Here is a 12,998-nt window from a genome sequence, read left to right on the forward strand (position 1 = left end):
TCAGATGTGAATATCAGAGTTGTATCTGATAGTAGAGGCAATTGAAAGAGTCAAATGTCCACCAAGTGGCAGCAAGTGTTTGCGCTCCACCCCCGTACATGGCATTTACATTTTAAAAAAAGTGTATGATTTCTAGATAAAAATTCCATCAAAAGTAACAGATTTAATTATTCAGATATTGGATGGTATACTATATGAAGGGAATTAAGAGGATGGATATAGGATAAGTGTTAGATAACCTCTAAGAAAACAGAAATGGTGTCTACCTCTACATTCTCATTCTCATTCTCTCTCTCTCTCTCTCTCTCTCTCTCTCTCTCTCTCTCTCCTAACCCCTCCTCCCAGCATTTCTCCCTCGTATCTTCCAGCCTCTCTTTCTCTTTATCCTACTCCCAACCTCTCTTTGAGGCCAATATGATAACCTGCAGGAAATTTCCCAGGTTAACAGCCTTGTTTGCACCCAGGACTTCTACCCATGCAGAAGAAAAGTACCTTTACCTCATTGATATGTAGTTATCTTTTTTTGCAAACGACGATTGTGCACTGGTTTTCAAAAAAAATTTAAATAATGAACTGCTGTGCATGATTTTGCATAAACAATCTATTATTTAAGAATTTAAATACAATTTTGCAGATAGAAGACTACTCACAAAAGTTTACTAAAAAGACTGGTCCCAGGTTACAGTTTTTAGCAGAAGAGGTGTTCATGTGAAAAAATGTGCAAAACACGTGGGGTAAATTTTCAAAGGGTTATGCGCGTAACCCCCGAAAACCTACCCCAAACCTCCCTGCACGTGCCGAGCCTATCTTGCATAGGCTGACGGCGCGTGCAAAGCCCCGGGATGCACGTAAGTCCCAGGGTTTTGTTAGGGGGGGGCGTGTCGGGGGGTGGTGCCGTGGCCGGCGCATCATCTGGGGCATGTCTGGGGCGTGTTGTGGCCGGTGCATCATTGGGGGCATTCGGGGGCATGGCCGCGGCCTCTGGTCCAGCCCCTGGACTGGACCATGGCGCGCCGGCGGCCAGCCCGGCGCGCGCAAGTTACGCCTGCCTCGGGCAGGCGTAACTTGTGCAGTAAAGGTAGGGGGGATTTAGATAGGGCTGGGGGGGTGGGTTAGGTAGGGGAAGGGAGGGGAAGGTGTGGGGGGTGGAAAGAAAGTTCCCTCTGAGGCCCCTCCGATTTCGGAGCGGCCTTGGAGGGAATGGAGGCAGGCTGCGCGGCTCGGTGCGTGCAGGCTGCCGATTTTGGGCAGCCTTGCGCGCGCCGACCCCGGATTTTAACAGATACATGCAGCTACGCGTGTATTTATTGAAATCCGGTGTACTTTTGTTTGCGCCTTCTACGTAAAAATTTTGCAGTTTAGTACGTCAGCCTCCAAATCTTACCCTAGTCCCTCTCTCTTTTTCTCTCACTCTCCCTCTTTTACACTGCTAGCCTCTCTCTTACCCCCCTTTCAGTTTCTCTCTCCCTTTCTCCCTCATTTACCTCCTCTCCAGCCTCTCTTTCTCACCCTTCTAAATCCCTTGAACCCCCAGCACCTCTCTCCTAACTCTTCCCTGAGCCTCTCTCTTCTTCCCCTTACCTTAAAGCCATGGCTTTGTTTTGGCAGTAGTGCTATTGCTGCTGCTGTTTTCATGCTTGTCCCCACAAGCAGATTTTGCCTCCACTGCTGGCTACTTCTTTGTTCGGTCTATGCAGGCCAATGATGCTGCCAAGGCCTCCTTCTGGCCAATATGGGCAAATGCCATGGGCACTATCCCTGCTCTGTGTCCCACCCACTGTACCTTCTAAGCTGTGTGCATGTGTGTGTGTGCAAATACAGATCATGAACCTTGTGCACACAGCCATAGGGGCGGATTTTAAAAGGAGCGCGAATAGCCTACTTTTGTTTGCGCTCCAGGCGCAAACAAAAGTACGCTGGATTTTAGTAGATACGCGCGGAGCCGCGCATATCTGCTAAAAACCTGGATCGGCGCGCGCAAGGCTATGGATTTTGTATAGCCGGCGTGCGCCGAGCCGCGCAGCCTGCCCCCGTTCCCTCCAAGGCCGCTCCGAAATCGGAGCGGCCTCGGAGGGAACTTTCCTTTGCCCTCTCCTCACCTTCCCCTCCCTTCCCCTACCTAACCCACCCGCCCGGCCCTGTCTAAACCCCCCCCTTACCTTTGTCGGGGGATTTACGCCTCCCAGATGGAGGCGTAAATCCCCGCGCGTCAGCGGGCCTCCTGCGCGCCGGGCCGCAACCTGGGGGCGGGTACGGAGGGCGCGGCCACGCCCCCGGACCGCCCCGGGCCGTAGCCATGCCCCCATACCCGCCCCTGAAACGCCGCGACGACCAGGCCCGCCCCCGACACGCCCCCCTCGGAGAACCCCGGGACTTACGCGAGTCCCGGGGCTCTGCGCGCGCCGGTAGGCCAATGTAAAATAGGCTTCCCGGCGCGCAGGGCCCTGCTCGCCTAAATCCGCCCGGTTTTGGGCGGATTTACGCGAGCAGGGCTCTTAAAATCCGCCCCATAGTGCGCACAAGAAATCCTGATGATATTTATATTATACTGCTTCATAATACACAAATTTTAACTCAGCTTATAAAAAAGTTCCACAAAAAAACAGTTTTGTGCACGCAGCCTTTCAAAAATTAGAAGGATCATTGCTCCCCAAAGCCCACCGAGCCAGGGCCCATTTCTTACCTCTCTGCACATGTTCACAGCTGTTCACAGCTGTTGCTCATGCTGCATGCATCTTTTTAAAGCTCCCAAATTTACTTTATGGACTGTACAGTGTTTAGCTTAGTACTTGGTTTCCCTCACATACACAAACCCAAAATTGAATGTTGATGCATGCGCGAGCTCTGTACATAGGACTCCACAGTTGAGTTTATTTTTATTATACCTCACTGAAGAATTTTCTGTAGATGCCCCTGTGTTTGGCAGACCTAATGCTTCTTCTGACAGAGAGTCCATGGGGAGTCAGAATAGTTGGCTGGTAGACATTATTAGTTACATTCATTTCTACAGTCCGACGGTTGGGAAGTTTAGTATAAATGTTTATTTTACAATTAAAATATGGTTGCACTTTTTGCAGTAGAATAATGTAAGGGGATTTTTAAAAAGTGATTCCCTTTTTTTTTTTTAACTGGAGGACTTTTATTTTTTAAATGTAACTTTCAAGTATGGAAAGAATGTTCTTAAATACATGGTTTTTTTTAATCATATGCACAAAATAATTTGTGTTGATTATTAACACCTTTTTTTTCCTATAGAGCAGGGAGATAAAAACAATATTCTCATGAAACAGGAAGTTTATAAGCTACAGGAAATGTTGAATGCCCTAGACCACAAAAGAAAGGTTAGTGGAAAGATGTTTTTGGTCATTGCTTTGATTTGCATGTTTTCAATTGAAGGAAAAACATAAAAGGATTAGCACTTTATTTACAGCTATAAAGAAAAAGTAATGTTTAACATTTCTGATAAGTGGATCTTCCTACTACTAATTAAGGGCACTATTCAGCAATAAATATTTGGTTGGTAATTAAAAGAAACAAAATTGCCCTCTTTTTTTTTGTTTCTATTGTAATCTCATTTTGGAGGATATGCAGTATTAATGTTTCCATTTACTGAGAAAAGCAAGTTTGCTTACCATCAACGGTGTTTTCCGTAGATAGCAGGATGAATTAGCCCTGCTGTCTGGGGATGTCCTGTGGCGGAGCTCCTCTAAGCACATAAAGTCTTTGAAGTGTGCGCCTGCGTGTAGTTTCCCGCGCTGCTCCCAGCTTGCCTCAGTCCGGGGAGGCACGGTGGGTTAGCATGGCTAATTCATCCTATCTATGGAAAACACCGTTTACAGTAAGCAAACTTGCTTTTTTCCCATAGATAAGCAGGGATGAATTAGCCCTGCCGTCTGGGAGTCCCCAGCTGATCGTGTTGAGCGCAGAGAAAACTTTCGGGAAGCAGGTGCTGTCCCTCCCGTAGAGAGAGAACTGCTCTCAAGACAGGTTTGTGCAGCGGACAGTCTCCTTATGTCGTGCTTGACCGAAGGATGGTTCTACCCATGTCCACGTTTGCCACAGCCTGTCGGTCAAGGCAGTAATGGGATGTGAAGGTATGCACTGTACAGGACCAGGTTGCAGCCTTACAGATGTCCATGATGGGCACCTCACGTAGGTGGGTTATGTAAGCCTCCATGGCCCGAACCTAGTGAGCCTTAGGGGAGGAAGTCAAGGTTTCAGACTTCTTATGGTAGCAGAATTGTATACAACTCAAAATCCAGGATGAAAGAGTTCTCTTGGAGACAGGAAGCCCCGGGGCATTGGGGTTGAAGGAGTTGAAAAGCTGGGAGGCTCTGTGATCAGAGTGAGTTGGACTGCAAATGTGCACTGGCTTACTATAGACGTCGAACATGTGAAGCCACTGTTCACTTTCATCCTTATGCAGCTTTGGAAAAAAGGTCAGCAGGGTGATGGTTTGGTTTAGGTGGAAGGCAGACACAGCTTTAGAAGGAATGCAGGGTGCATATGCAAGGTCACTTTGCCATGATAAAACTCCAGGTATGGAGAGTAGTGAACTAGTGCTTGCAACTCACTGACGCGCCTCGCTGAGGTGAGGGCGACAAGGAAGAGGAACTTCCAGGAGAGGTACCACGGATGACAACTGTCCTAGGGCTCAAAGGGCAGAAGCATCAGCTGTTCTAGAACTATGTTGAGATCCCATGGAACGGAGGTTTGAGAATGGGGGGTCATAGCCGTAAGATGCCCTTCATGAACCTGGAAATTAATGGATGGCAAGATACCTTCTAATGGAGAGCTTCCTGGAGGAGACAAGAATGTCTTGAAGCTACGGGGCTAGGTTCAAGTGACTTAGTACTGCCCATTCAATCTCCATGCTGTGAAATGTAGAGAGGATGGAGGGGGTGTAGAAGGGAGCCCCCCTTCCTGGGAGAGCAAGTCTGCACTGTGGCCGAGCAGGATGGGCTTGTCAATGGAGAGCCAAACCAGATATGCATACCACGATTGTCTGGGTCATGCTGGTGCAATGAGGATGAGATTGGCTTTGTCTGCAATGCATTTCTGGATCATTCATGAAATGACTGGTATGGAGATCTGGGACATCGCTTGGGAGGCCAAGGTGTCCTGGGGGATGACGAGTCCTTGGGGGTACCCATGGTGGTAATGCTGCGAGGAGGATGTCAGTCTGGACCCCTGTGATGAGACCCCATCTGATCTTTCATAGGGGGCCTTTTATCCCGTTTAGCCAATGGCTCTTGCCATTGTGATGTAGAGTGCATGCGTCGAGAGACAGAAGACAAGTCTGAGTAGACACGGGAAGATCTGGAGGATCCCGTGGACCCCTCTTCTGAAGCAGGACCCACGTCTGAATCTAGCGGGTCCAGGAGGGGAGCCAGGTCTAGGTATTCCTTGGCGCACTGATCACCACTGCTGGAGGATGAATGCATGGGTGGCGTGGGGCTCCGGGTGGAGATGTGCATTGGCAGCACACAGTGCTTCGGGTCTGATGCCATTTGGCATCGGTGCGTTGACGGGAGAGGCCTTCTTGTGTTTGTAGGAGGCATGCTTCAATGTGTGGCCGTGCGCCTGATGCTTTGACGTACTTACACTGGCGTGTGGTATGTTGGGATGGTGCGTTGGGGCGCCGGCGGTCATGGAAGCAGCGGTGACGCATCCCTCAAAGGTCCCTGCATCGGGGCGATGGGGGTGTGCTGCGGAGAGTGGCCTGGGTCGCCCAAGGATCCCTCGGAGGAGGCCCTTTTATGTTTAGAGGTCTGATGGTCCCGACTGGGCCCAGGAGATGACTGGACAGAACCCGGTATTGGGGGCATAAGAGCCCAATGCCGCTTTATGTTTGGTGATCTTTGTGGCCCTATGTCGCTGGGCCCAAGGGGACATGTGGCCACTGTCTCTGCAGGCGGTCTGGTCATGGTCCGGACTGAGACAGATATAGCACAGGAGGGGCCATTGGTCATAGACATGATCTTGCCGCACTGGCAAAAACTGAAGCCAGGAGGCTGTGGCATTTCACTTTCCTTTTCTTCTTTTTTTTGTGAGAGAGAGAGAGAGAGCTCTGTGTGTGACCTGCAGCACAGAAAAAAAAGGACTAAGGCAAGCCGGGAGCAGCGCGGGAAACTACATGCAGGCGCACACTTCAAAGACTCTATGGGGCAGATTTTATAACCTGCGTACATTTGTGCACGCTACCCAGCGCGCACAGATGTACGCCCGATTCTATAACATGCGCATGCAGCCACATGCATGTTATAAAATCCGGGGTCGGCACGCGCAAGGGGGTGCACACTTGTGCACCTTGCGCGCGCCGAGCCCTAGGGGAGCCCTGATAGTTTTCCCCATCCTTCTGAGGCTGCACCGAAATCGGAGCGGCCTCAGAGGGAACTTTCCTTCCGCTCTCCCCCCACCTTCCCCTCCCTTCCCCTATCTAACCCACCCCCCAGCCCTACCTAAATCTCCCCCTACCTTTATTTCAGGAGTTACGCCTGCAGGTATAACTTGTGCGCGCCAGCCAGCTGCCAGCGCGCCATCCCCCGGCATGGCCGCTGTGCCGGAGGACTCGGGACCGGCACCCCAGCCCCGCCCCCTTTTCAAAGCCCCAGGACATATGCGCGACCCGGGGCTTGCGCGCGTTGCCGAGCCTATGCCAAATAGGCTCGGCGCGTGCAGGGGCACTTTCTCGGTGTTACTCGCGTAACCCTATGAAAATCTGCCCCTATGTGCTTAGAGAAGCTCTGCCACCTGTCCGCCCGGAGGACTTCCCCAGACAGCAGGGCTAATTCATCCCTGCTTATCTACAGGAAAAATCATCCTTCTTACCCACTCCTACCGTCATGAACCTAAATAAACTGAAGCGCTGCTGTACAGGTAACAAACTGACACATTAAATGAATATAGATACAGCATGAACAGCTCGAGAGGGTACTGATAGGTATGTTTGTGTGTGTTGGGTGCTAGAAATTTTACAGAGAGAAAATAATTGAAAAATATAATAAATGAACATAAAAAAAGGATACCTAGAGAATAAAGCAAAACAGGAAGCAACACAGCCAAGAAAGAAGCAAATTGACATTTTGAAAATTCTAAATTATTGTTGTTTAAACCAAGCTTTCAATTGCTTCCTGCCTGAATCAGCCCTAAAGCTCATGAATTTTAAAGAGCTGAGCGAGTGAAATTAGTTTTTGTAGATCAGCAGTTCCCAACCCAGTCCTTGAGGCTCACCTAGCTTTTCAGGACATCCACAGTGAAGACACAGGAGACTTAGGGGTAGATTTTAAACGACGCACCGATTTTATAACATGCATGCGCCGACACGCACATGTTATAAAATCCGCTACCCTCCTGCACAAGCGCAGCTGATTTTATATTGGCGCATGCATGTGCCCATGGGTGGCGATTGGCGCACGCAAGGGGGGATTTTAAAAGAATCATACAAGAACATGATAGGGCCTTTGCCCAGTTCCCTTCCAGTCCTCTCCAATAAAGGAGCGGACTGGAAGGGAACTTCCCTAACCCCCTACCTACCCTGCCTCCCTTTTCCCCTCTCCTCTCCGATCCCTAAAACCCCTCTTCCTACCTTTTTTCTTTTGTTTTAGAACTTACTTCATCTGAAGAGATGAAGCAAGCTCCGCATCCCAGCCTGCTGCCGGTGCGCGCTTCCCCGAGACAGCACCTAATGGTCTGCCCCTGCCTCGCCCCCAGCCCGCCCCTTTCACAGAACCCGGCACTTCCGTGCATAGCGGGAGATACGCACATGGCTGGGCCATTTTCAAAATGCTCTCATATTCATAGTAACATAGTAATGATGGCAGAAAAAGACCAAATTGGCCCATCTAGTCTACCTTCCCAAGGTAGTAACTGCCGCTCTGTGCAGGTTACCCCTATGTTTCTCTTAAGGGTAGTACCTGCCGCTCCGTGTAAGTTACCCCCATGTTTCTCTTAATGGTAGTAACTGCCGCTCCGTGTAGGTTACCCCCATGTTTCTCTTAAGGGTAGTAACTGCCGCTCTGTGCAGGTTACCCCATGTTTCTCTTAAGGGTAGTAACTGCCGCTCCGTGCAGGTTACCCCCATGTTTCTCTTAAGGGTAGTAACTGCCGCTCCGTGCAGGTTACCCCCATGTTTCTCTTAAGGGTAGTAACTGCCGCTCCGTGTAGGTTACCCCCATGTTTCTCTTAAGGGTAGTAACTGCCGCTCTGTGCAGGTTACCCCATGTTTCTCTTAAGGGTAGTAACTGCCGCTCCGTGCAGGTTACCCCCATGTTTCTCTTAAGAGTAGTCACTGCCGCTCTGTGCAGGTTACCTCCATATTTCTCTTAAGGGTAGTAACTGCTGCTCCATGCCGGTTTAGCTTTATTTATTCCCATCCTCTAGCCTTTTAGGGATCCACAGTGTTTAACCCATGCCCCTTTGAAATCCTTCAGTTTTAGTCTTCACCACTTCCTCTGGAAGGGCATTCCAGGCATCCACCACCCTTTCAGTGAAGAAATACTTCCTGACATTGGTTCTAAGTCTTCCTCCCTGGAGTTTCTCTCGGTGCTTCCTCGGCCCAGCCTCGTTCATATCTCCCAGTTTTTGCACACGCCGGATTCTTAAAATTTACCTTTTAGTTGTCTACAAAAATATATGCTGCTTTCTGACCCCACTCCCTCCTGGAGGCTTCCTCTATCAGCAGGAAAACACCAGAGGAATGAGAAGGGCCACAACAGGGACAGTGAGAGCATACCAGCCCACAATTCCTGTGCCCAGACCAGGGCTGGTGCAAGTCTGTTAGCACCCTAGGCAAATCTTCGGCTATTCACCACCCCTCCCCAACCCCAAGTTATCTATTTGTGGCAGCTCCAGCACAGCACATCGTCCTACCTAAGGCAGTGACTCCAGGACTGCGCTCCCTTCTTTGTCCATATTATTGGTTCTGGTACAGCACTCCTCTGGGCCCTGTGTTGGTAGGAATTGGCCGCTCCAAAATCCTGGCGCTCTCAGCGACCGCCTAGTTTATCTAATAGAAGCACCAGCCCTGCCCCAAACATCAAGGGTGCTACCACTGCTGCTAAAAATGGCACAGAGCTGGCACTGCAGCAGTGCAGTTTCAAAAGGTTGCTGAGCAGGTCGGAGATAAAAATGAGTAGAGGAGAGCGCAAAGGGGAGTAGCAATTCTTGATCTGCCTAGTGCAGCCAAGCTTCTTGAGCCGGTTCTGCTGCCACATGTGATGAAAGTAATCAGACAGGCAAGTGTTCTTATAATTGTAACTTCTGTTAGGGGCTCATAAATTAAAAATTCCTGATCCTGGGGGATTCTTATCCCAGCATCAGGTCTGTGGGTTCACAGAAATGGTTGGGTAAGATGTTGGATTTTACCAAGCTCAGAGGGATCTGGGGTGTGTTTTGGGTTTTTTTCTGAAGTATCGGGGAAAGGAAAATTCCTCACTTTTCTCCTCTGTGGACCATCTTAACTGCCCCCAAAGTGGAACTCTTGCCTTCCTCTCAGATCTTCCTTCAGTGGCTGCTTCGTCTTCATTAAACTCACATCCTGGGATCCAGCAAAGGGAGTCTCACACAGCAGATTTATAGTTCCAACTTAACAAACTTGTATTTCATCTTCCGGGGTATCAGCAGTTAAAATAGCAATGGATGAGAGAAAGGATCCTAACAGAAATACTAACAGGCAGCCTTGGATAAATAGATCCCAAATCTTGATAGCAGACAAATCATTAAAGCTCTTGCAGCTCTTTAAAAAAACAGAAAGAAATCTTCTAGCTTAACTCCTTGCATCCATCAACATAGGATTATCTCTGGGAGACAATTGTTCTGGTAACCAAATGCATCCATCCTTCCTCCTAAGGTTATTAATAAGAGGCTAGGCATTACAGCTAGGAGTAAGTTTTAGCTATACTAACATCCATCTTAACATGAGTGGCCCTTAAGGACTGGAAGAAGCAGAAGACCTTAAGAGATATCCCCAGAATGCAGGGATGGGTCCTGTCCTACTCTAGCATAGTAACATAGTAAGGACGGCAGAAAAGACCAAATGGTCCATCCAGCCTGCCCAGCAAGTTTCTTGTGGTATCAACTGCCACACCGGCAGGTTACCCCCATGTTTCTATTAAGGGTAGTAACTGCTGCTCCGTGCAGGTTACCCCCAAGCCTTATGCTAAAAGTAACAATATTTACAAGCAAAATCAAGCAACTGTCAAGCCCATAACAAAATTACTGCTACCAATATTTTATACTTGGTGAGCAGCCTTCTTGATAATTCAGCCAATGCTGCTTGAATATGCTTTGCTTTTGGGTTTGGCTGTAGAAGCAGTCCTGTGCTTCTTCCTTAATATCTGTGAATCAGTACACCAGATCTTCAGGCTCCCATAGTGGGACTCCCAAATCCTCCAAGAATCTCCTCCTACACTAAAAAACAGACTTCTATGTTCAGGGCCATACTCTCTAGCAGTCATCTCTCCCAAACACGCTTACTTAAAAGAATAAACAAATAAAGACTATCATTTACTACAACACCATCTACCCATAAAAAACAATGGTAGAGATTAAGCGAAATGAAGGTGCACCCATAGACTCCAAATTTATATTTTGGATTTTTATCCTGCCTTTGCAAATAATGCTCCAGGCAGCTTACAGCATTTATTAGTCTCTGCCTCAAAGAGCTTACAATCTAAGGGGCTGATGCAATATAGTGCACTCAGCCTAGTGCACAACTTGATGTGCGTTTGGATGCACGTTTTGGATGCACTAGAATAACTCCCAATGCAATAATAGGATTTGCGCATCCAAAACCCACTTCCAAACCAGTGCGTAGCTAATAGCACTCTTCATATGTAAATGCCATGTAGATGAAGCTAATAGCTATTACCCCAATACTAAAAATCACTGTGCGCCTTCCCCGGAGCTGGAATTAAGTCTTGACGCAACCCAAGCCTCCTACTTAATATCTTCGTGATACCAACTAGAAGGAACCACAGAAAGCAGCATCAGGAAAAAATAGTGTTGATGGCGGTCAGGTTAGGAAAATGGACCCTCAATTTATGAGCGCCCGTTTTCCTAACCCGTGGCTGTGGGCAGGTTAGGAAAACAAATGCTCATAAATTGAGCTCCCGTTTTCCTAACCTGCGCACAGTCACGTCTCCAGGGCGCCTGACGCCAAGGACACACTAGGAACGCACAATTGATCCTTTTTAGAATGACGCCTCATTAACCTACTGCACCACACACCCAGGAGAGATGGATGGGCGCGCATTAGGAAAACAAGCACTCAATACAAGCGCCCATTTTCTACAGGCTTTTATTGCATCAGTCCCTAAATGGGTATCTAAAGCAACAGGAGCCCAAGGTCACAAGGAATATCAGTGGGAATTGAAACCTGGTTTCTATGGTTCCCATGTTAATGACTTAACAATACCATGTAGTCTTCCAAATGTTTATCATTATCCTCCCATACTGTCTACATAAAAGGCAGTTTTGTGTGGGTGATATTTGTCTGTCTTTGTGCCCCTGCCTCAGTGTGCACACGGGCACATCAATATAGACATAAGCAGAGGCAGTATGTGCTGTCCGCCACTGAAGCAGAGAGCAGGTCAGGAGAGTACAGCAGCATGGTGGGGAGCATGGTGGGGAGCTGGATTCTGGCCTACAGCAGTATGGGGAATGCAGTGGAGCGGCAGGAAGCCTGGGCCCCAGCAGCTAGCAGCGCAGTCTCAGGGACATTTGAGAAACCCAGGCCCTGATATATTTTTAAAAAGGCTCTTATTCCCTGGAGTGCTATGTCTGAAAGAAGTTGTCCACATTCTGGAAAGGGCGCTGAACTAATTAATGTGCACCATGCAATTCCACCTGCCCTTATTTTAATTAAGCCTGTTGGTGTCAAGTTCGCTTCATTAACACCTATTCAGATGTAGGTCACTATAAATCTACCTAACAATTTCAGCAGCAAAATAATCTGTGTCCACAGCCTTTCCCAATTATTATTTTTTTTTTAATTCTTTATTTCTAAATAAATTACAAAGATTTAACTTTGCCAGAAACATAAAGATAACTAATACTAGGATTACTACATATCCATTAATGATTTAGAGGAAAATCATAACCAAACTTAAATTGACCGCTATTAATTAGCCAACCCAAGGGGGACAGAAAAAATAAGGAGAAATACCAAAGGAAATAAGAAAAAGAAGTAAATAACAATAGCATGATTAATCTGCGATCAATTTAAAGGCATTCAATTTTCAAACGATACAATGGGACTAGAAGCTAAATTCTTCCTGGCGTTCACAAACACTTGTAACTGCTCAGGGGCAAAAAACATATAACTTTCACTACCCAATTTAATAAAGCATGTACAAGGAAATCTAAGCATAAAGGTAGCTCCTAGTGATAGAACTTCCTAACGCAAAGCTAAAAAAGCTCTTCTTATCTCCTGAATGATACGAGATAAATCTGGATAAACACGAGCAACGGAACCCATAAAAGAGCCCCCAACATTTTTGAAGAAACATTTCATAATGAAACTAAATATCAGATTCAGAAAAAAAGGTAACCATCAAAGTAGTTCTTTCAATAATCTCCAGATTTGAAGACTCCAAAAAAGTGGGAAAGGGAAGATCCCTGAGGTACTCCTGATGTTAGCATAATCTTTCCTGATTCTGCTGTGCCTATTTTTACCCTAAATGATCTGTTGGATAAGTAAGATTTAAACCAAGCAAGAGTGGTATTTTGAAGGCCAATTTCTTTAAGTCTACAGATCATGGACTCGTGGTTAATGGTATCAAAAGCCGCCGAAATATCTAATAAAATTAGAAGATAAGAGTTGCTATTGTCAAGGCCTCTCAGTACGGTATCTGAGAGAGCTGTTAAAAGGGTTTCAGTATTATGTAATTTCTGAAACCCTTATTGAGAAGGAAAGAGCAAGTGATGATTCTCTACATAGTCTATTAGTTGTTTGTTAACAACTTTTTCTAAAAGTTTTGACAGAAAGGGAAGGGTAG

The 12,998-nt window shown here is 47.3% G+C and overlaps 1 protein-coding gene across 1 annotated transcript in view; it reads left to right on the forward strand.

Annotated features, from left to right (window-relative positions):
• Positions 1–12,998, forward strand: part of STAT4 (signal transducer and activator of transcription 4) — a 235,662-nt gene that overhangs the window by 98,770 nt on the left and 123,894 nt on the right. Inside the window, exon 6 of the mRNA XM_029606087.1 lies at positions 3,256–3,341. Within this exon, the coding sequence (XP_029461947.1) occupies positions 3,256–3,341 (86 nt within the window). The remainder of the gene's footprint in view (positions 1–3,255; positions 3,342–12,998) is intronic.

The sequence above is a fragment of the Rhinatrema bivittatum genome, chromosome 6, assembly GCF_901001135.1.
Source record: "Rhinatrema bivittatum chromosome 6, aRhiBiv1.1, whole genome shotgun sequence".
Taxonomy (NCBI): domain Eukaryota; kingdom Metazoa; phylum Chordata; class Amphibia; order Gymnophiona; family Rhinatrematidae; genus Rhinatrema; species Rhinatrema bivittatum.